Here is a 24,047-nt window from a genome sequence, read left to right as displayed (position 1 = left end):
TCTCGTTAGTCTTTAAGGGTTCATTATCACAGTGATAGCTGCTGTGCCTGAGTACTTCGGGTATTTCTTTTATCCCAAGGGATTTTGGATAAGTTGATTGTTTTTGCTCTGCTTCAAATTTTCTCATCTATGTAGTGAGGGGGGGGGAGTTTACTTTGTTCCTCTCCCCAACTATTTCTCTTACAAGTATAAATCATTCTTTTTTGGGGTGAAACTAATCACTACAAAATGACGAGAGCAGGTTTGAAAAATATGTATGTTTTATGTATCTGTTATTATTTTTCTTACCTCAGTGGCTGTGTTTTAAGGACAAGGTCACAGATGTACTGAAGTCTACAACTCTTGGACATCATTAACAAGAATGAATTGTGTGACACTTTTTAATGAACTGAGTTTTCTTTCCAGATATTTTTGGCAATTTTTTCTAATTTACCTTCTTTTTGATCCTATTAAAATGTTTAGTTCCCTTTACTTGTAGATGGGTATTCTATTGTTATAGCTGTTTGCATATTTTTAGATGTTATTTTGTGCATTTTTTCTCCACTTTTTTTCTGATTAAGACCTAACTTGTTTTCTGTTTTGCATTTTGACTCCTCAAAGTGGGTTATTTCCTGGCTCTAGGACAGTGGGCAGATGTATTTAAAATGTCAGGTAAGTAGTAAGTATCCAGAGTAGAGCACCACCATATTAGGATTTCTGAACTGGCCCATGAAAATTAAGTATCTACATGTCCAGCAATATCTGGTCTCAGAAGGTGTATGAGAAAAGTCCAGCCCTAAACTCTGCCTTGAAAGTTTTGGAAACATAGCCAACTATGATGAAATTCTGAATTCACAGGTAATGCTCAATAAATATTGACTAAGTTGAGAACCAATTTGGGATAAATATCACAGTATGAACTTAGGAATGCTTTTTAATTTTAGAGAATGTAATATAAACATATGTGGGTGAGTTAAACCTTATAGAAAAGATCAGATACTTGACTGGCTGCTATATTTTTTTTTAAGTTAGAAAGGCAGGTGTAATATGTATAATGTAACAGAACATCATAAGCAAAGTCTTGGAATTAGAGATAATAGTACAGGTAGTCCCTGATTTACAATGTATTTGAGTTAAAATGAACTGTGCTTGTGACTTTTTTTTGGTACATCCTATCTTTAGTAATACGTACTACATACAATGTTGCAGCATGTAATTTGCTGATGTCATCATATCTGTAGGTTTATATGTAATGTTTCCAACCCCCAAAGACAAATGAGGATTGGATTTATAAAGATACTGCTAATAAAAGGCAATAATAATGAAAACTAAAAAAAAAAATAAAAAGGGCATTCTGCTTAAGACAGAACTGACTTATAACAAAGTCATTGGGGCAGAACCTTGTTATAAGTCGTGGACTACCTGTAGAATATGTAAAGAACATATTTGCCACGGTACCTGGTTGTAAGATGTGTGCAGTATAAGGAGAAAGCCACAGACTAATGCTTTTTATAATGGGAAATTTTAAAATGAGAATGTTGTAGTTGTTAGCTGCCATCAAGTCAGCCCCCAACGCGTGACAACACCATGCACAATGGAACGAAATGCCGCCTGGGATCAGTTGCAGGTTGGACCATTGTGATCCATAGGGTTTTCATTGGCTTGCTTTTTGGAAGTAAATTGCCAGACCTTTCTTCCTAGTCTATCTTAGTCTAGAAGTTCTGCTGAAGCCTGTTTAATATCATAGCAACACTCAAGCCTCCACTGACAGATGGGTGGTGGCTACACCTGAGGTGTGTTGGCTGGGAATTAAACCTGGGTCTCCTGCACAGAAGGTCGCTGAACCACTGAAAAAAACAAACCAAACCTGTTGCCCTAAGTCAATTCTAACTCATAGCAACCCTATAGGACAGAGTAGAACTGCCCCATAGGGTTTCCAAGGATGCCTAGTGGATTCAAACTGCCAACCTTTTGGTTAGCGGTTGTAGCACTTAATCACTGCACCACCAGGGTTTCCATTATTGCCCCCCAAAATGAGAATGGTGTCCGAAAAAAAAATAGAAGAAAAGGGAGGCCAATGTAATAGAAACCTCAGGAAACCTCATCACAGATTCCTTTAGGGATTATCTTCTTTGTAATGTTCTGAAGCTTATGCTTCATAATTAGAAAGAATGATCCTTGGTCTTCTCCACCCTGTGATGGAGGAAAGAGCTTGGGCTTCCAGGGAAAGTCAAATGAAAACAGAATATGGGGTTGGCCAAGGCCCGGAGCCTGTGAACTGCAACTGCCGTTGGGCCCTCCAGTGGTGCGAGGTGCCAGCACGCATGACTTCTGATAAGGCAGAAAGGTAATTAACCAATAAGAGACAAGGTGTTACTGAAAAGTGGAGTTCATGCACCTGATTACTAATTAATCAGGCATGATAGCACCTTGTAGATGCATTCACTATTTAATTATAGCAGCCTCTCTTGGCAAAGGAGCATATGTTCCCAGCTTAATCTACTGGTTTATACTGACATCAAATTGTCATTATCAGAAAGACTCAGGCCTTTTGATTATTTCCACTAATTTATTGAACATTTAAAATTAATGAACCCCAGGCCTTTTAAATGTGCTCAGTTGGTTTGGAAGATGGGAGGAGAAAGGGGGGTGGAGAAAAGCCTTCATTAAAAGGACAATTTGTTTAGATAAAGGTAAAGCAACTACATTTTGTGGGCGATCTGAATGCTATTGGTAAAAAACACGTGAATTCTAAAAGCTGAGCTTTTGAAATGATGGTAAGGAAATAAAATACGAGGTATGCCATGCTGGCCATGCTTGTCCACCAAAGAACAGATGGTTAACAGTTTTATTTTTCCTGATTATTTATATGCTGATTCTCTAGGAGTAATCACCACAATTAAGTTTAATCAAGTGAAAATAATCAAAATAAAATGTTGGATATCAATAGTTAGATAGCTAACAAGGACTTCAGTTTTTTTTTTTTTTAAATAATTTATTTTTGTTGTTGAAAATATACACAGCAGAACATATACCATTCAATAATTTCTGCATGTACAATTCAGTGACATTGATTACATTCTTCAAGCTGTGCAACCATCCTCACCGTCCTTTTCTGAGTTGTAAGGACTTCAGTTTTTTATTTTGACTGTTTGGTTACCAAAAACAAAACCAAACCCATTGCCGCAGAGTAGATTCTGACTGATAGTGACCCTAAAGGACAGAGTAGAACTGCCCTGTAGGGTTTCGAAGGAGCACCTGGTAGATTTGAACTGCTGACCTTTTAGTTAGCAGCCATAGCTCTTAACCACTGTGCCACCAGGGTTTCCAGACAGGGAAAGGGAGGATTTAGCATAAAGCTACCTTCTCACATGTGAGTATCTTCCATCTTAAGATCACCTTTGCATCACATCTAATTTTTAGTTCTAATTTTTGTGTTCAGTTTCAGGCGAAGGCCAAGTTCAAGTAACTCTCCAGGTGAAGGAAGGTGTTCCCCCAACTATTTCAGGTGAGTATTAACCCACCAAGTAGAAGTGCCTAGTACAGCAGACTGTCCTTCAATAGTTCTTCAAATTTCTTCTCCACGTCTTGTTTATAGATGGGCGGGTATCAGTCCTAATGTTTCAGTGCCTGCTAACAGTCTCTATTGTATCACCACTATAGCTAATACGTGTGTCTGTATGTCTAAGAAAGATATAAGGGCTCATTTATTTTTTAAAACAATGGAAAGTAAGAATTGAAACATGTAAATAAGCACATTTTGTAAATTATGGGCCATATGCGCACACGGAAGTCCAGACCTGCAGATGGGCCATTAGGCCCCCACCAAATGGAAAGAAAAACTCATGGTGTCTCAACACTTTAATTGTTCCCAGTAATTTCAGAAGCCAGGGTAAACAAACACTCCCCAAAAGTCAGCTGGTTCTATATAGTCTTTCTAACTGATAAAAGCAAAATTCTCAAAGGCTAAATGTTTCATAAGTATCTTCTAATGTATTTGTTTTTGTTTATCCTAAGTCAATTTTTAACTGTACATTTGAGGCAGGGATGAACCTTTTCAAAGACTGATTTTTCCTTTGATTTTCAAGGATACTTTTGCATTATGTCAGAGCAGAGCCTATGGTAATCAGAATATGATGTAATTCCTCTAATTAATAAATAAATGCGGTAAAGGTACTGAACTAAAACTATAAACTCTAAGTACTGGTGGTTACTACTCCATGCTTATGAAGAATGTGATTTTACGTTGTTTTTATAACTGTTTCTGAGCTGTCATAGTACTTTGCTCTTTATGCCCCTGCCCTTTATCCCCCTTTTCCTTTACAGTGGCTCCTATTGTATTGCTTACTGAGGGCCTCTTGTGTGGGGTCGGGCAATATCATGGTGACCAAAATGGAATGGTCTTTGACTTGATGGAGTCTTATGGTCTCCTGGGGATGTCAATCAAATGATTAACTAAATAATCAATTAACAACTTTCCTTTATAATAGCTGTTACCAAGAAAAAGTACCCTATAATCCTCTCTTTTTTGAAAATGTTATGTTCAAATTCCATAAAAGAGATTGAATTGGGTGGGTCACTCCCCATCTCGTGGAAGACAAAACTGTTGTAGGGGCTGTCATGCCAGGCTCCCTCAGAGGACACTGGACCATCCATTAATGACCATTCTGGTTAAACCAGCAGTAGGCAGGGTGGCACCATCACACAGCATTAATTTGAAGATTTCTGTATAAGGCGCTCCTTGGAAGGACAGACACTTTGGGTGGCCAGTGTCCATGATTTTCAAGAAGGGGCCAAGTTAATTGGGAGATGCTTCCCTTGGCCTGTCAATTACAACTTGCTAAATAAATAGAAAGTTGATGCTTCATAGATTTGTAGCAATTTAACAAGGAAAACACCTTACAGGCCATCCTATTGAACTGCCTCGTTTTACAAATGTGGACTTGGCAGCCTAGAGATTAAACAGTTTACTTAGTCACATCAGTAGTCAGTGGTTGAGCCTGGATTAGAATTTAAGTTTTCCAACTCAGTCTAGCGTTCTTTTTTTTACCATGTAGTTTCTAAAGTGTTTAAATTGTCTCTCTTTCTCTCTCTCTCTTTTTTTTTTGGTGTATATTAATTTTTATATTAATTTATGTATTAGATTAAAATTGATTATTGCCAGTCTTCCTAGAGTAATATAGAAAATGATTCCAAAACACAGGGAGTTAACAGAATTAATATATTAGCACCTATTGGGAGGAAATTTCAAATACTAACATAATTGCATAACATTGCTTAATTCTCATGGTATGGGGTATATTTTGTGCTAATGTCAAAATTTAAATATGTATATTTTGTTTACTGAAGAGCTTTATGGAAAACAGTAAAATTGCAATGACAAAAATTTGGATTAAAACAAGAATGGAATGATTAACAGAGCTCTATAAAAAAAAATAAAATTTTTTTTTTTAATGCCATATATGGAAACCGTGGTGACATAGTGGTTAAGTGCTACAGCTGCTAACCAAGAGGTCGGCAGTTCAAATCCACCAGGCGCTCCTTGGAAACTCTATGGAGGCAGTTCTACTCTGTCCTATAGGGTCACTATGAGTCGGAATCGACTCGATGGCAGTGGGTGGGTGGGTATGCCATATGTGATACTGGGCAGTATGCCAGTATCCCCATCGGAAATGATTAGGTTTAGCTTTCATTCTCTGATGGAGAGGCCAGTAGGATAGTTGAAAAGAAAATGCCATTTGATCATCAGAGGTAGAATCAATAAAAACCAGTTGGAACATAGCTTTGTAACTTACTGCAACGAGAGATGTTAAGATTACTACCCTGTCTTTAATATGTGTTAAGAGTCATGAGAAGATCATACCCCTTGATGCAGTAATTCCATTGTTAAGAACCTGTCTTAAGAAAATGATCAGGATTATTGGCAGGTTCATGTAAAGATATTTAATACCACATTATTTATAGTTAAAAAGGAGGTGAAAGTAGCCTGAATGCTGAATATTAGGGATTAAATAAATTATGGACTTTTTATGTGACAGAATATTTCCTGGCCATTAAAATTATGTTTGTAAGGTATTTTAATGACATTAGAAAACGTGTATGAAAAACTGCTAAGCTAAGCAAAAAGAGAACTGGATGTAAAAGTGCATATATGATATAATCTGAATTATGTAAAAAGGCTGAGGAATTCTGGAAAGATATACAATAAAAGGTTAATGGTGGTTATCTCTAGGTGGTGGGATTATGGGCAATTATTTTTTCTCTTTCTGTATTTGTATATTATAAATATTTTACAATAAGCATATGTGATATTTATAATCAGATAAAATGGAAGTGTTCAATAACCAAAGTAGGATATATTTTTCATTTAAGTGACAGTAATCTATGAATTGAATAATTTCTTTCTACTCGATAATTGTTTTTAGAGAGGCTTATATCAAAAGGAAACTACTTTGGTAGGTGAAATTATAACCGGCATCTTAAAATAAGGATAGAATTTGGAGGTTATCGTAGTGAATTAGATTTTCGTAGTTACCCTTCCTATTTTCCTTTTGTTTTGTAGTTTCTACCTCTGCACCTGAATCAGTTTTAAGATGGTCCCACCCTGAAACCTGGCAAGGGGTTGAAGAAGGCTGGGGAGGATACAATAATACCATTCCAGGCCCTGGGGATGATGTCTTGATTTTACCCAGTGAGTAAAACAACCCATGAGATTAGATAATCACAGACAGACCAAACCAGAACCAATCTGATTGGGGATTATCTTTCATTAAATATATTCAGAACATAGGAAAGAGTAAGCAAATACATGGGCATTTATGTCTAAACCAAACACAATCAAACCCCTTGCTGTTGTCGAGTCGATTCTGACTCACAGCAATCCTGTAGGACAGAGTAGAACTGCCGTATAGAGTTTCCAAGGAGTGCCTGGTGGATTCGAACTGCTGACCTTTTGGTTACTAGCCGTAGCGTTTAACCAGTATGCCACCAGGATTTCCAAAACCCTTTTTTCTGGGTTAATTTGGGAAGAATTTCATAGACCAGCTGTCTCAGTCATCTAGTGCTGCCATAACTGAAATACTACAAGTGGTTGGCCTCAACAGAGAGAAGTTCATTTTCTCACAGTCCAGCAGGCCGGAAGTCTGAACTCAGGGCGCTGGTTCCAGGGGAAGGCTTTCTCTCTCTGTCGGCTCTGGAGGAAGGTCCTTGTCATCAGTCTTCCCATGGTCTTGGAGCATCTAAGCACAGTAACCTGAGGTCCAAAGGACGCGCTCTGCTCCCAGCACTGCTCTCCTGGTTATATGAGGTCTCCATGTCTCTCTGCTCATTCTGCGTTTTATATCTCAAAAGAGATCGGCTTAAGAGACTACCTAATCTTGTAGACCTCAGCAATATAACTGCTGCTCGTCCATCTTATTACATCATAGTGATAGGATTTACAACATAGAGGGAAATCACATCAGAAGATAAAATGATAAAATCATACAAGGGAATCATGACCTAGCCAAGTAACAGATATTTTTGGGGACACAATTCAATTCATGACACCAGTGAAATCCAGAAAAAATAGCCCAGCCTCGTTTCATTAAAGGTGGAGTAAATAGTCACCATGTCGAAAGGAGTTAGAATAATCCATTAACTGGATAATTTTTCTTCATGTGTCAGAGAACAGGTTTATAGCAACTTCTAGTGTCCTCATGTGTGAAAGACACAGAGGGTATGGAGGATGTAACTTGAGAATGTCTCCATATCTTTTGCCTCTGAGAATTCTTTACATGTAGGACTAAGGAAAAATGACAGATAAGCTCTTCTATTGACATAATAAGGAGCCCTGGTGGCTCAATGATGAAGCATTTGGCTGCTAACTGAAAGGTTGGCGGTTCAAACTCACTCAGCAACTTCATGGGGGAAAGACCTGGCAATCTTCTCACTATGACTGCAGCCTGGAAAACACTGTCTGGAAGTTCTTCTCTGCCACATGCAGTTGCTATGAATTGAAATTGACCAATGGCACCTAACAGCAACAATTGCGATGATTTTTCAAAGGTTCTAGAAAAAGAACACATTAATAAAATCTGTCTATCATCTATCTGTCTACTTACCTACCTATCTACCTATCTAGAACTCTCTCCCTGTGTAGTGAAAAAAAGATGATTGCTCAGATATATATAAACACTTACCTATACTTATGAAATTCTTTTTCCTGAGAGTTCTTGAAACTCCCATAAATCTTCCTAGCTCAAGAAGAAAATGGTGTCCATATAAAAAATATATTTACCTCAAAATATCTAATTCTATTCCTGGCTTAATTTGAACATCTTAAGATAATACTGAATCAAAGAAGGACTATAATAGAAGAACATTTGGACATCTGTGAAGTGACAAATATCTATTGAGAATTGACAGTGTGCTGGGAACTGTTCTCCATGTATTAATTAACTTAATCCTCACAGTAATCCTATGATGTAAATAATATTATTACCCCCCCTTTTACAGACAGAAAAACAGTAGCCCAGGACAGTTGAGTAACTTGCCCAGGGCCACACAGCTTGCAATTTGGCAGAGTCAGAATTTAGCCCAGGCAGTTTGGTTCTACTAAACTACGGAAGTGCATTCCCTTTCTAAAGAACTAAGAGTAACTAAAAGAGAGTAGTTGTACAGTTTGCTTTATTTAAAATGGAGAATGAAGACAGAATGAACAAAACATACTACCTACCTTCTGGACATTGGTGATGTGTCATTGTAACTGTGCATGCAGAGATGAGGCACAGGAGGGTGTGAGTTGACCAGTATGAATTTCAACTATTATTATCATCCAGCTCCCCATCACCCACTTCTCCCAATGAAGGATGTAATTTTTTGGAATAAACAGGCTCATGAGTCATTTCTATATGGAAAGGAGAAATATGTTCTGTCTCAGTCATCTCTTTGATGAATCTTGCCAGTGGATTGACCCTGGGCTGTGGTTTTTCCCATTAAGCAAGCTGGTTCTCCCACCCCATGCAGGAAGCAAGAGAAGCTTTTGAAGGCTGCCAAGCTTTCAGTAGCCTTTGGGGCTTTTATGCCAAGTGGGCGAGGAACTGTTTTAGCAATCTCACTTGGCACTGCAGCTGACTGTATTTACTGTGTGTGCTGGTTCCCTGGAGCCCCTAGCATTCTCCGTCATTCTTCATTCCATTGTTCTTGGTTAGATCGTAAGATGGATCCCAGTTCTTCATGGAGCTGCTCTTAAATAGCACAAATCAGTACGTGGGAAAAAAATGTTGAGGCACAGGCATTGGAGGTGTAAGGTATCTTCCAATTGGTCCTTTTATGTTATTGTGAGACTCTGAGTGTTCAGAGTTTTAAAACAGTTATTGTTCATTATTTTTGTTTTCAAATGAAAACTCCCTAGGTGAGTGAAAACAGATATGTAAGATGTAAAAGTAAAAACTAATAAATTAATTCTTTGTTCTTTGTCTGTGGCCTCTCACCTCTTCCCTAATAAGCCCTCTTCTAATTCCAGAAAATTTCTTTATATTGTCCAGCATTTTAATTCATTGTTCTGTTCAGTTTTGGGTCTTACGTAGGAGCTAATCTGGCTCACTTTTTCTTTCTGATTTTTGGCCAACTCTTACTGATATTTTGACCCCTGATGAACCTTTGTGTTGAATCTACCATTTATCTCTACTTTTTGTTTTGCTTCTCTCTGCACTCTAGACCTTTTCCTGATTTTCCTTGGTTCTTTCATTCCCTGACTTCTTTGACTCAGGTCGGTACATTCACCTGAGTCCAGAACAAAATAAACTCTCAATAAGTATTGCTTGAATAAAGTGCACAACCTCAATGCTGCCATCCGTAATTTAATACCAGGAATAAAGCCTTGAGTTTGACACAGTACAGCTATAACATTTTACAGGTCTGTGGAAAAGAATTCTTACGTCTTAACCTTTGAACAGATTTCTAAGAATTGTGATGTGCTTTTTATAGTGATGATAATGATGGTGTTTGCAACTATATTTTGAGTGATGGGTGTGTACCATGGATTGTGTTAAGTGCTCTACATGGATTTTCTTGTTTAATTCGCACAACTACCCTATGAGTAGGTCCTGTTATTATCCCTGTTTTCACACATGAAGACTCGGAGACACAGAGAGGTTATATAACTTGCCCAGCTTTCACCTAGCTAGTAAGTAAAGAAGCTGGGGCAGAAACTCAGACCATTAGATTCAAGTCCTAAATTTTTACTGCATCTTTTTTAAAACTCACCCTCCATGCCCACTTTGATGTATCCAAATCAGGCTACACTTTTTTATTAACACTGAATTTATACTTCTCTGCCTACTTTTCCCATCATTCCTTTCACTTTGGAATAATAATAATCTATTTTTTTTTTGAGTACCATCTATGTGTCAGAAACTCTATTTGAGGTATTTAATCTTACCAGATCTCTATTAGCTATATTCATGGAAAAACTGGAGAAACTTCCCAAAGAGTTCTCTGATCCAGTGAACCATTGGTAAAAGTATTTGCTTTGTATCTGATAGCAGATGTGGTTATAATTGAAATTATCACCCCCTTTCCAATTCAGTTCAGCAAATATTTACTGAACATGCCTTGTTTCAAGGCACTGTACCAAGTGCTCATGATCTGGAGATCCAGTGACAAGTAAGAAACAGCTGTGACCTCAAATAGCTGGTGACCTAGAAGGAGTAATAAAACCCATACTGCACAATACATAGTAATAACATAGTAAATAGTAAAAAGGCAGGATGTGTATAGAATCAGTGTCTCAGGTGAGTAGAGGAGAGATTTCTTCATGGAGGAAGAGGCATTTGAAGTGGACTTTGAAAGATAGGGTAAGATTTGAGGGGCAGTTATGAGGCACAAGAATATACTGGGAAGTTAGTGGTGCTTCAGTGAATAAAGGATGGGCTGTGGAACAGATAGATATGGGTTCACATTTGAATTCTGATATTTACCAACTGTGTAATATTGGAAGTGTTTTAGATCTTTCTGACGGTCCTCTATAACATGAGGTCTATAATTAATATATCATATTTTGAGAAATTAAACGATATAACATCAGTACACATGACTACTGCATAGGTTATTGGCAGTAATGAAATTACTGATGAGAGCAGTGACTTTCAATGTATTGGTTGCTCTTCTCCTTCATTTTTTCATCTGACTGCCCCTCTTGGCCTCTGGTATTAGCAGCACTTTGTATTTTCTTTCCAATGGCTTATTATTTAATTTTCACAACATCTTTGGAAGCTAAATAGGTAATAACTATTATTACAGTAAAAACCCATCTTTACATAATCTGATTTTAATGGAACTGCTGATTTTACAAAATGAAAGTGACTGGTAAAGAAGATTTAAGTGATACTTTTGAACCTCTAATATAATTTTATGGTGTTTTGTGTATTTTAATTCATTAATAAAGGAAAAGTGGAGAACATTCCCATCATTATTCAAATAGAATAGCATAATTTTTCAATAAAATTCTTAGGGTAAATTGCCTATTTCCATTTTCTGGAAAATCAATTTTATGGAATAACCTTAGACTCATACTATTCCATAAAAACAGGACTTTACTGTACTAATAAAAGATATCACTATCTTAACTATGGTACCATTTTCCTTCAAGGTGTTCTTTCTCTATAGACATTGGATTTTGAAAGAACTGTAAGTTCTTCTCTATGGTATTATATGGAGTAAGCTGAAGTGATCATGAAGGATTTGCTTTTGTAGTTTAGTTTATGATAACTTGACATCCCACGAACAAGAATATCTAACCTTCTTTGCCTTCTGAATATTGTGAGTATTGGACTGAATGTATTCTAGACATTTCAAGGAGTAGGAGCCAGCTCTATCTAACTTACTATGCAAATCTGAAACCTTCATATAGCAAAGCTGGTAAATTGGTGAAATGATCCCACTAGCTGCTACTCCATGGTCCTCAACTGACCTGAGAGGATGTGGTGGGTAAGATGCTTCCAGTGTTGTCTCTGACGGAGTTTCAGCCGTGGCAGAATGGCACCCTTTTCATACAAGGCAGGCTCAATGGAAGGAAAATGTGTTATAATTCGAAATGATAGGATTCTGTTTTTGAAGGGTGCAGATATGATATCATGTAGCCTCTAGCATGTTTTTTTTTTTTTTCATGGTGAAATTCACTGTGTTCCATTTCTGTATTACTTAGAACTGTCCTTATTTGAAGAGATGAATGGGTGCATACTATTTTTACTTTATGATAGTTTTTCTCTTCTGATTTTCAACACTTGGATACTTTAAATGGCAGAGAGGCTTATCAAAGCCATGTGATGTTCAATGTTGGCAATACAGCTGCTAACCAAAGGATCAGCAGTTCGAATCTGCCAGGTGCTCCTTGGAAACTCTGCGGGGCAGTTCTACTCTGTCCTATATGGTCGCTATGAGTCGGAATCGACTCGATGGCACTGGGTTTGGTTTTTGGTTTTTATTAAGATGCAAAGGATTGTGGTTGGTGATATGAGGTAAGGTGGCCATAAATCATTTTTTGGGAGGAGGAATTTAAAAAATATATTGTGGTTATAGAATCATTTGTTTGATTAATCTATTAATTATCTGAGATTATAGCCAATTTTCAACTCATAGTAATCCTATATGAGTCAGAATCAACCCTTCGGCAATGGGTTTGTTTGTTTTTATAGCCAGTTTAAGATGAGCTACACATAGAGAATTAGGTCTGCAACACCCGTTAGAAACCAAATATAAATTTTGGTATTGTCTCTGTAGTTTGAGTAGTTCTTAAAATTTTTATCTTGTACCGTTTGGATGGGACAGAAAAGTCCTGCAGACCAACATCCCACTTATTTTGGATTACTAATAAGTGGAATGAGGAAGAAACTTGGGCTTAAATTACTGGGGTCCTTTTTATAGTACATGGTATCAGTAGGTGACAGCTGGAGTGTGTTTGTTCTGGAAATCTGTATTTCCAGATATACCTAACAAACCACCCAGAAACTTAACAATTTAAAACATGTATTTTATTTTGCTAAAATTTTGTGGGGAAGTGGTAGACTGTGCTGTTCTTGGTTGTAGTTTTTCATGCATTGCAGCTAGATGTTGGCTGGGCTCTGGTCATCTAAAAGCTCAGTTTGGTTTCGTGGACCAAGATGGCTCACTCATGTGGCTAGCAGTTGATGCTCAGCCAGGGTAGCCAGGTGGGGGCTTTGGTTCTTCTCTGCATAGGTTTTAATTTTGTAATAAAATGTTTATTTTATGACAGTTTTAGATGTACAGAAAAATTGTGAAGATAGTATAAAAAGCTTCCATATATTCCACGTCCATCTTCCCCCATTATTAACATCTTGCATTAGTGAAAACAAGGCATTCTTGATCAAAATAAATCAAGCATTCAACAACAACATCATAGTGGTTAAGAGCTTGGCAGCTAACTAAAAGGTCAGCGGTTCGAATCCACCAGGTGCTTCTTGGAAACCCTATGGGCAGTTCTACTCTGTCCTGTAGGGTCACTATGGGTCAGAGCTGACTCAACAGCAGTCGGTTTTGGTATAGCATACTATTTAATCTTATTGCAAAAATGTTTACAATATGGAGTCCTTTAATGAACTGAATGATTATTAAAATTTGTTTGGTTTATTTTGAGGTATATTTACATGGATTTACTTGCATTAAGTAAATACTAGTATATATGTAAAAATATAGATGCATAGGATTGTTGAGATGGTAGGAAACTTCGTGGCTACCTAATGCAATTAAATGGAGCCAAGATAATGCAAGTGTTTTATAATAGTGAAATGCTCTGAGTTATAAGTTGTTATTTTTATCCAGACTCATATGACAATTTGTACCAAGGGTAACAGTAGAATTTCAGTCTCTTGGTTTTCAGCCTAGTGTTACAAATGGCCTACTAAAATTTATAAGAAGGCCTCTTAAAATTAAAATTAGTTATGTTTTAAATTTGTACCCCTAAGATAGGATTGGATTTTTAAGACAACACTTGGAGGCTAGGAAGTTCCTTCTAGTTGCAATGGCCATGATTCAAATGGCTTTTCTCAAATAATAGCAGTAACGCCCTAAGTTACTGACCAAGCCCTGGTACAGAGTACCCTTGCCAGGGGTGGACAACTGGAAGTTGTAATTTAAAAAAAAAAAGTATTTTTATAAGTAAATATATTTTCCCATAAAGATGAGATCTCAATTAAAATAACACCGGAGATTTTTATTTCCTATAAATGAGAAAGGACACATGATAAAAAATGGTAAATACATTGAAGCAGATTTGTACCTTTTCTGTAATCTCAGTTTGTCAATCTCTGCTTGGCTCAATCCTGGCATTTGTTTCTGGGCTAATTAGAACTGACTTAGGATCTTCTCTTGGGACCCAAAGTCACATAGGCCCTGACACTCTTTATGGCTTGCTAACTTGCTGGAACCAATTAGAGTTTAACTCTAATCGAGTGGTTTTTCAAACCCTCTTCTGTTTTCAGTCACCTGAGTGATATACTCTTTGTCATAACCCATTTCTATTAGTACCACAGCAGTTTTCTAGGGGGCAGGAGATACTTCTCAGGGTACACAGATCATAACTTTGGAGGGGAGGTATTGGCAGGTATGAAGGGTGTAAGAGACCCAAGTATTATTTCGGTACTTGCCCCCACCTAGATAATGACCACTTTTATGACTTTATCAACTACCATCTCCAGTTTTCCAGAGATGTGGCCCTAGTGGGTACCTTGTGACCCAGCCTGAAAGGAATATGGCAGGCATCTCTGTAAAACACCCATGATGCTTTTCTTCAGTTAGAGTAGGTGTGATTTTTTTCTACCGTAGCAACTTCTTTCTCCTGTATAATCTCTATATGCTTCCATACACCGTTTAAAACTACTTCTTAATGTAATCGCCCATTCCTCTCCTCAGAACTTTTAAGAACATTTGAGACCTAACAATGCAAATTATAGGCTTCCTAGCAGCAATAAATGCAATGGTAGTTGCTATGGAAAGATATAAATACTTATCATAAACTTGAAGGAATCCTGGTGGTGCAACAGTCAAGTGCTTGTCTGCTAACTAAAAGGTTGGTGGTTCAAACTTACCTAGTGGCCCTGCAGGAGAAAGACCTGGAGATCTGCTTCTGTAGAGATTACAGTCAAGAAAACCCTATGGGGCAGTTCTAACCCATCACATGGGGTCGCCACAAGTTGGAATCAACCTGACAGCATCTAACAACAACACGACATCACATACTTGGTTAAAAACAACAAAAAAACACAGAATCGAAAGGTCTTGTTAATTTATTAGTTGTGAAAGGTAAAGGAGAATGAGGCTGAAAAGATGAATCAGAACTTTTGAGCCTAGGTAAATGGCAAAGGATTCCATCCATAGAATAGAGGATGCAGGGGAAGGCCTAGGCTAGCAAGAAGGTTACTAAGTCCCATTGTAGATATACTAAATTTCATTTACAAATACCTAGATGGTAACTGGAAATGTGAACCAGGAGTTTGGGAGTGAAACCAGGTTTGTGTTTAGATTTGATAATCATCAGAAGAGTTGACTAAGGAAGCCTTGGGTATTGAGCTAGGGTTAGAATCAGTGTGTGAGCCATTGCAGAGAGATATAAGAAATGGGTAGAAGACAGCACCTTAGGTGAAAATCTAGTTTAAGGGGCAGGATGAGAAACCAGAGAAGTAGCAAATGGAAAAGCAGAAGAAGAACTAGGAAAATGAAAGCCAAGAAAGGAGCAAATTTCCCCAAGGTGGTGTAAGTGGTTAGTGGGGTAAATATTCCAAGGAGGACTACCAGTACCAGTTGTTATCAATTGATTCCAATTTGTGGTGATCCTATATGTGTAAGAGTAAAACTGTGCTCCATAGGGTTTTCAATAGGTGATTTTTCAGAAGGACATCACCAGGCCTTTCTTCTGAGGCACCTCTGGGTGTACCTGAGCCTTCAATATTTTGGTTAGCAGCCAAGTGTTAACCATTTTCACCACCCAGGAACTCCCAGGGAGGACTTAGAGGACAGTAATTTAGAAATTGCTTGAGATTAAGCTATATACTCTGAAAGTATCTACAAATCAAATGTAAATTTTATGCCTCATGTCTTCCTTGTCTTACAGTTTCACAGGTTTGGATTGGATATTTATGAAAAACCCTTTAGAGATCAATGTCTTCAAGGAACATCATATCTTTGTTAAAATTAGAAGCAGTTATTCCCTAACAAGACAGCAACATGGCAGCCTGGACATCCTTAGTTCCATCTCTGGTTAGGATATTGCGAAGTGTTCCAAATTAATAGGCTCATGTCATAGGTACATTCCCACAGAACTGATGAATTTGTACAGCTCAATCAGTTCAACTGGGAAAACAGAATAGGGCAAATCCTGTAAGTTATTGCTGTCACTTTCAAAGGGAGCACAGTATCACAAAAATATAAACCAGCATAATAGCATATAAATATGTTATTAAAAAAGATCTAGGGGATTGCACATAACTCTTATCATGAGTTCAATTTATGAGATAAGAATTGATGCTAATGTTATCACTTAAAGCATGCAGCATTGGTCTATCAGAACACATCGGCTAATTCCTCTCAACTTCTGGATACTGAGAGCAGCATCCAGAGATTTTGATTATTTATTTGTGGATGTCAACATTAAGAACTACTATCTTTAAAATCACTAGTAAATAGAGTTTGGCAGCAATTGTACTGGTGTGCCAAGGACTGAGGAGTTTCCTGAGACACAGGACTTTCAGTGCTAATACTGAGAAAGTTCCAGATAAACCAGAATCAGTTGGTTAGCTTATTAATAAATCACCTTGAAAATTCTTACCAACCCTATATTTGCTGCTCTGCAACAAATTTGCTGAGAATTACTGAAATTTTTCCTTGACTTAAATGCATAAACTTATGTTTTACCTGGTTTTTTTTCCCCAAAGAAATTTGTCTGATGGAATTAATATTCTTGAAGGAGACACAGGCATTTCTTACAAGAGAAGCGGACCTGAGTGATAGCATATGTTTTTCCCTCCTGGTTGGGGAAGTAGGAGCCAAGTAGGGAACAGCTGCCCATGGGGGCCCTTAATGCAGAGCAGGGCTTTTTTCACTTGCTGTAATTGAATTACTTCTTTTTCTCTTTGCTTTATGGTCTGTTTTCCATGCAGATATTTTTGGAATGTAGAATTAAATAAATCATGATTTCCCAAGTATTGGTTTAGGTATAGTTACCATTTCTTGAGTTGATTAGACTCCCTTAAGGGAGGTTTTAGAGTTTTCTCATATGCAGTGCTTTAAAGATAAGAAGCGAGGAGGCCACTATAGGTACAGATGGGCCAACAGGGGCAGGAATAGCGTAGGTGGCTCAGTGTTGACCCTTGGGTTACCATACTTTTACATAGTCCAGCGGGTCTTAAGTTTTTGCGTGCCCTCGATCCCTTTGGCAGTCTGGTGAAACCTAGATCCATTATCAAAATAATGCATTGAATGCATAAATGAAAATACAAATGATTATAAAAGAAACCAGCAATATCAAAATATTAAAAAATTTGTAATATAATAATAATATTTGTAATATAATAATATAAATGCTTCTTTATTAGAGCATTAATAAGCAATATATAGTGCTGAGTCTAATAATTATCATTATTTCTCTAAAAATGGCTACCACAATTCCCTTCCCTCCCTGTAAAGGCATGCTGCTGTTCCTCTCATGGAGAGGTGAGGGCTCACTCCCCTTCCCATTAATCTGATCTTAATGATGTCCTTGACCAACAGAATGTAGTAGAATTGATGTTCTGGAACTTCCAAGGTCTAAAGAAGCCTTGCATGAAAAGGTCCCTCATTTGGGTGTCTCACTGACTATTGGGATGCCTCCTCTTGGAACAGTTTTCAGGCTATAGAAATCCCAAATCACGTGGAGAGGCCATGTGTGGGCATACTGGTCAGCAGCTCCGGATAAGTTCCATTCAGTGGCCAACATCAGTTTACAGTCATGTGAGTGATCGTTCTTAGACATCCAGGCCAGTTGAGCTCAGTGATGGATATTGCTGAGTACTCTGAGTTTTCCTTCCTTGCTCTGCACGTACGTACATAAATATCTCCTATTTAATCTTTAGGTCAACATTACTCGGTGTTTCTTTCAGTTTATTAGGATTACATTGAAGCACTGGAAGAGTTAATGGATCTTCTTACTAATCTCATTATACCCAAGAAATCTAAGAGAAATTCAAATCCCTCTACAAAGTGAGTATCGGCTGTTCTTCTTTAAAACTGGCATTTGCACAGTGTGACTGATATTAAGCACAGTTCAGAAATCGTGCTTTTATTGAGTAACTATTGGTTGGAACCACCACCTGTCTGCCAGTTTGCCATACTGTGGTAGCGTGCATGTTGCTATGATACTGGAAGCTGAGCCACTTGTATTTCATATACCAGTGGAGTCACCCATAGTGGAAAGGTTTCAGTGGAGCTTTAACACTAAGTCAGACTGGAAAGAAGAGCTTGGGCTCTTCTGGCCAATGTGGTCACATAGACAGAAACACCACAATGTCCCTCCACAGCAAAGACCCAAAAAACTAAGTAAAACACAGACAAATGTCATTTGTGGAACCTGAAGTGCCAAATGAAGAGATAGAGATCTCGGCCAAGCACCGAATGGAGTAAGAAACTGACAGAGAATGGAGAGTGAGGAGAGATACATGTGGAGGGCCCCATCAGCTAACACAGCATGGATCTTCCATCTTGGGATCCTGTTGGGGATTGGCAGACAGGGAGCATGGGAAAGCAGCTTGGGCAGAACTCCCAGCAGGAGACAGAGCACCAGATAACCAGCGATACACACTTTCCCATCCCGCATTCTCTCCTGCTGCTCTACCCCTGAGCTTCCTGGCTGGCTATGGTGGCTCGGCTGGCAAGGATGTGCAGCATCCATGCTGCTTGGATTCATCCCACCCATGTCAGAGATCAGCAGGCAGGGAGTATGGGAAAGCAGCTTCATGCAGTTCCCAGCAGGAGATGGAGCACCTGGTACAGAGTGATATACACTTTCCTAGTGCCCCCCTTCTCCTCCCCTCTTTGTACTCCACTGCTTCCTGCCAGCCACAGTCTCTTGGCCCGGAGGCAACTGCTATGGCTGGGCCCCTGAGCTGATATTGCTTCTTTCTGTCTCTTTTGGTTTCTTCTGGGCCTTCTACCACCTCCCCCTTCTTTCTCTGGAATGCCTGGCTCTGTGTGCCATCTTTGCTTCTTTTTAAAAGGCTATGAAGCCACGCTTGACTGGGGAACCATCCCCCCAGCCTACGACACCACCCTACTTGGATCCCTGGGGCTTTTTCCCCCCTTGTTTTGCTTTGTTCTGTTTTTTTTGTTTTCTGTTTCTTTTTGCAGCTTGGGAGCCCCTTCTATCCAGGCTGCACTGCACAGCTTAGGAGCCACTCTGCCAATCTGCTCAGCCATGTAGGTGGGATCCCTGGGGGCATTTCTGTTTTTCTTCTTTCTTTTTTTTTCTTTTCTCTCTTTTTCCCTTTCTGTCTGTCTTCATTTCTCAGTTCTTGTCTCTCTACATTTGTCTTCTTTTCCTGTCTCCTGAAAACCTGGTACTGTGTGACATCTGTACCCTGTCTAACCAGGCTGTACTGCGCAGCCTGGGAACCACTTCCCTTGTCTTAGCAGCCCCACTGGTGGGACTCCAGGACTTCTGGGAGCTTCTCTTTCTTTTCCAGATTTTTATCTGGTTATTCTTTTTCTTTCTTTCCCCCTTTTTTTTTCTTTTTGCTTTTTTCCATTTCTCAATTTCTCATCTCTCCACTCCAATGGCAAGCTCCCTTAGTACCCTTTTCTTTTTCTCTTTCTTTGTTTGCTTGTTGGTTTTTGGCTCCTGTTTTTCTCTCCTCTCTCTCCTCTTTTCCATACCCCTATTAGTTCCACACATTACAACACCCCCCCCTTTCCTGCCTACGTGTACTGTGCACTGAACATCACACCTCCAAGCAGCACAGGCATGGCCTAGTGGAACTGGCCAGCACTGATTCCTGAGGCCTGCCCTGTCAGCCCTAGTATGTGCCATAAACAACCCATCCCAGCCCCTCCTCTTCAGCTGCACCTTCCCTGCTGCACCATAGCTGATCGACTGGCCCTGCCATTGGACAAGGAGGTGAAAAGTATCGTGACTACAGACAGCAAACAACAAAGAATGCACAGCCCATCTGCTCAGACATAATCAAATAAAACAAGCAGGATGAAACGAACAAATCTACAATCAATAAACAAAGAAAATAACTACTGAATGTCCTGAAGACAGCAGAAAATATCAAAACATATTAAAAAACAGGACAGGATTTGTCCAGTAGGCATCCAAAATAAAACACCAGATAACTTTCTGGTAGAAGAAAAGGCACTAGAACTGCCTGATAGGGAATTCAAATCTCTAATATTCACAGCAATCCAAGAGTTGAAGCAGAAAGCAGACAAAAATGAGGAAAAAATAGACAAATTTTTTGGAAAAGGCAGACAAATTCATGGAAAATACAGAACAATTCAGGAAAGTAATACAGGAACAAAATGCCAAAATAAATTCACAACTAGAAATCATAAAAAAACAACAATTAGAAATTCAAAAGATAAACAAGATTTCAGAAATGGACAGTGTCATAGAAGGGCTGAGGAGCAGATTTGAAACAATGGAAGACAGAATCAGTGAAATTGAAGACAAACACTTGGATACAACTCTGAGGGAAAATCAGAAAAAAAAATGAAGAAAAATGAAGAAACCCTGAGAATTATGTGGGATACAATCAAAATCAAAAATTCACGAGTGATCGGAGCCTAAAACAGGGAGAGAAAATGGAAAACACAGAGAGGATCATTGAAGAGCTGCTGACAGACTTCCCTAATATCATGAATGATGAAAAGCTGACCACCCAAGAAGCTCAACAGACCCTATATAGGATAGACCCCAAAAGAAAATCACCAAGGCATATCATAATCACACTTGCCAAAACCAGACAAAGAAAAAATCCTGTGAGCAGCTTGAGAAAAACAAAAAGTCACATACAGAGGAGAAACAATAAGACTAAGCTCTGATTATTTGGCAGAAACCATGCAGGCAAGAAAGCAATGGGATGACATATATAAATCCTTGAAAGAAAAAAATTGCCAACCAAGGACAAAATGTCTTGCAAAATATGATGGTAAAATTAGGACATTTTGAGATAAATGGAAATTGAGGGAATATGTATAAACCAAACCAAACATACAAGAATTATTAAAGGGAGCCTTTCCATTGGAGAACAAACAACGTCAGACCACAACCTGAATCTAGGATGCAAGATTGTACCAGCCAGATACCAACCTAGGAAATGAACTCTCAAAGACTATCCGAAACCAAAACAGATTAACCCGAGAGGTTAATCTGTAAATGACAACAAGGTCAGAACAATAAAAGAGGGAATAAACAGTATAGGTATAGAACTTTCTAATGGAGAGAAAGGCAAGGTGATACCAAGTAATAATAGGATTAGGAAGACAAGGGTAAATTTCAAGGTAACCACAAAAAAAGTTAAACCTACTCATCAAAATAAAGAAGAAAAACATAAAGTTTCAATAAAAACAAAATAAATGAAAAAGAAATCCACAAACAAAAGGAACTCAGTACAGGAGAGTAAGAGTAACAAAGACAACATTAGCACCACAAAAAAAAAAAAAAAAAGCACTGCAAAATGACAGCAGTAAACTCAACAATAAAGAACAACAGTGGATCTGTGAAGCATCTCGTAACATGGATGCATCTGGAGGACATCATGCTAAGTGAAATAAGTCAATCATGAAAGGACAAATATTGCATGAGACCACTACTGTAAAAACTCATGAAAAGGTTTACATACAAAAAGAAACAATATTTGATAGTTACGAGGGAGGGGAGGAATGGGGATGGGAAAGCACTTAATAGACAAAATATAAGCAGTAACTTTGCTGAAAGGTAAGATAGTACATGATACTGGGGAAGCCAGCACAACCTGTACAAGGCAAGGCGATGATAGCTCCATAGACTCATCCAAACTCCCTGAGGGATGGAATTGCTGGGCCAGGGGCTGTGGGGACCATGGTCTCAGGGAACATCTATCTCAATTGGCATAACAGAGTTTATAAAGAAAATGTTTCACATTCTACTTTGGTGAGTAGCGTCTGGAGTCTTCAAAGCCTGTGAGTGGGCATCTAGGATACTCCACTGGTCTCACCCCTTCAGAAGCAAGGAAGAATGAAGAAAACTAAAGATACAAGGGAAAGATTAGTCCAAAGGACTGATGGACCACATCTGCCATGGCTTCCACCAGACTGAGTCCAGTACAACTAGATTGTGCCCGGCTACCACCACTGATTGCTCTGACAGGGATCACAATAAAGGGTCCCGGACAGAGCTGGAGAAAAATGTAGAACAAAATTCAAACTCAAAAAGAAAGACCAGATCTTTTGACCTGACGGTAACTGGAGAAACCCTGCGAGTATGGCCACTGGATACCCTTTCAGCTCAGTAATGAGGCCACTCCTGAGGTTCACCCTTCAGCCAAAGATTGAACAGGCCCGTGGAACAAAATAAGACTAAAGGGGTGTATCAGCCGTAGGGCAGGGACTAGAAGGTAGGAGGGAACAGGAAAGCTGGTAATAGGGGAGCCAGGGTTGAGAAGGGAGAGTGTTGACATGTCGTGGGGTTGTTAACCAATATCATACAACATTGTGTGTACTGTTTGATGAGAAACTAGTTTGTTTTGTAAACCTTGATCTAAAGTTCAATAAAATGTATACATGTATACATAAATAAAGAAAATAGCTACCATGAAGAACAAAGAGAAAAAAGGATAGAAACAACAGCACAAGCATGATATATATGGGATATAAAAGGAGAACTTGGAAATCTGCTTCTGAAAATTAGCCAGTAAAAACCTTAGGGATCAAAAAAGAGCATTGTCTGACTCAATTGCTCTGGACATGTCATCTGGAGGGATCAATTGTTGGAGAAGGATATCATGTTTGGTGAAATGGAGGGCCAAGGAGGACATGAGAAACCCCTGGTGTGACTGACTGGCATGATGGCCACAACAATAGACTGGAACATACTGGCAACTGTGAGAATGATGCAGGATGGGCAACATTTTGTTGTGTTGTACATAAAGTCACCAGGAGTCAGAATCGACTCAGTGGCAGCTAACAACAACAAATTATTGGACACATCATGTATTATGTGCCACTTTGCATCATGTTGGGGACAAAATGATGAGCAAAATAGTTCCAGCACCTATCTTTATGGAAGCTACTGCCTAGTGGGGGAGACAGAAATATCATCATATGTGTAATGATAAATTAGTAAAGCTAATAATCGTGCTGCAGGAAACATTCAGAGAGTGATGGAAGTGTCTGACAAAGGGGGTCTGGACTGAAATGGAAGAGGAATTCTTAGTTAAACCATATTATCAGGCCAAAAACAAGCATTTAGATATTCATTATTACTAATAATAACTAGTATAACTAATAATAGGGAGTCCCTAGCTGGCACAAATTGTTAAACACTCAACTACTGGCTGAAAGTTTGGTGGTTCAAACCCACCTGGAGGCTCCTCAGAAGACAGCCCTGGCAATCTGCTTCTGAGCCTTGAAAATCCTATGGAGCAGTTCTCTGACACACGTGGGGTAGCCATATGTCGAAATTGAATTGACTGCAACTAGCAATGGTAACTTTAACCAGCATCTCTCAAAGTATTTCACATGAAAACTAGCTCAGTATAAGCATCATATGGGACCAAGATAACAAAGTCAAGTAAGCTTGGGTAACATTGAACTAAGCACAAGATAAATAAATTTCTTTGCACTTGGTCTTTTGAAAACCTTTTATATAGTAATGTGGAGTATATAAGTTCCAGATATAGCCTGCACTGTTTCTCAAATATGTTTGACCATGTAACCCTTTTATTTACAGAGCAGGATCTCATGATATTTCAGAGAAGTGCTTTGAGTAAAATATACTTTCACACTTAATCTGATTTAATACTCGGAACCATGAGTATTACCATGAGGTTAGGTGAGGTTAG

At 38.6% G+C, this 24,047-nt stretch overlaps 1 protein-coding gene across 1 annotated transcript in view; it reads left to right on the top strand.

The window, feature by feature from the left end:
• PKHD1 (PKHD1 ciliary IPT domain containing fibrocystin/polyductin) overlaps nt 1-24,047 on the top strand; it is a 595,384-nt gene that overhangs the window by 317,954 nt on the left and 253,383 nt on the right. The window contains exons 50-51 of the mRNA XM_003404439.3: nt 3,422-3,487; nt 6,542-6,670. Of these exons, the coding sequence (XP_003404487.2) occupies nt 3,422-3,487; nt 6,542-6,670 (195 nt within the window). The remainder of the gene's footprint in view (nt 1-3,421; nt 3,488-6,541; nt 6,671-24,047) is intronic.

The sequence above is a fragment of the Loxodonta africana genome, chromosome 1 (genome assembly GCF_030014295.1).
Source record: "Loxodonta africana isolate mLoxAfr1 chromosome 1, mLoxAfr1.hap2, whole genome shotgun sequence".
Taxonomy (NCBI): Eukaryota; Metazoa; Chordata; class Mammalia; order Proboscidea; family Elephantidae; genus Loxodonta; species Loxodonta africana.
The sequence above is the reverse complement of the archived record's forward strand: the minus strand, read 5'-3'. Positions and strand labels throughout refer to the sequence as shown.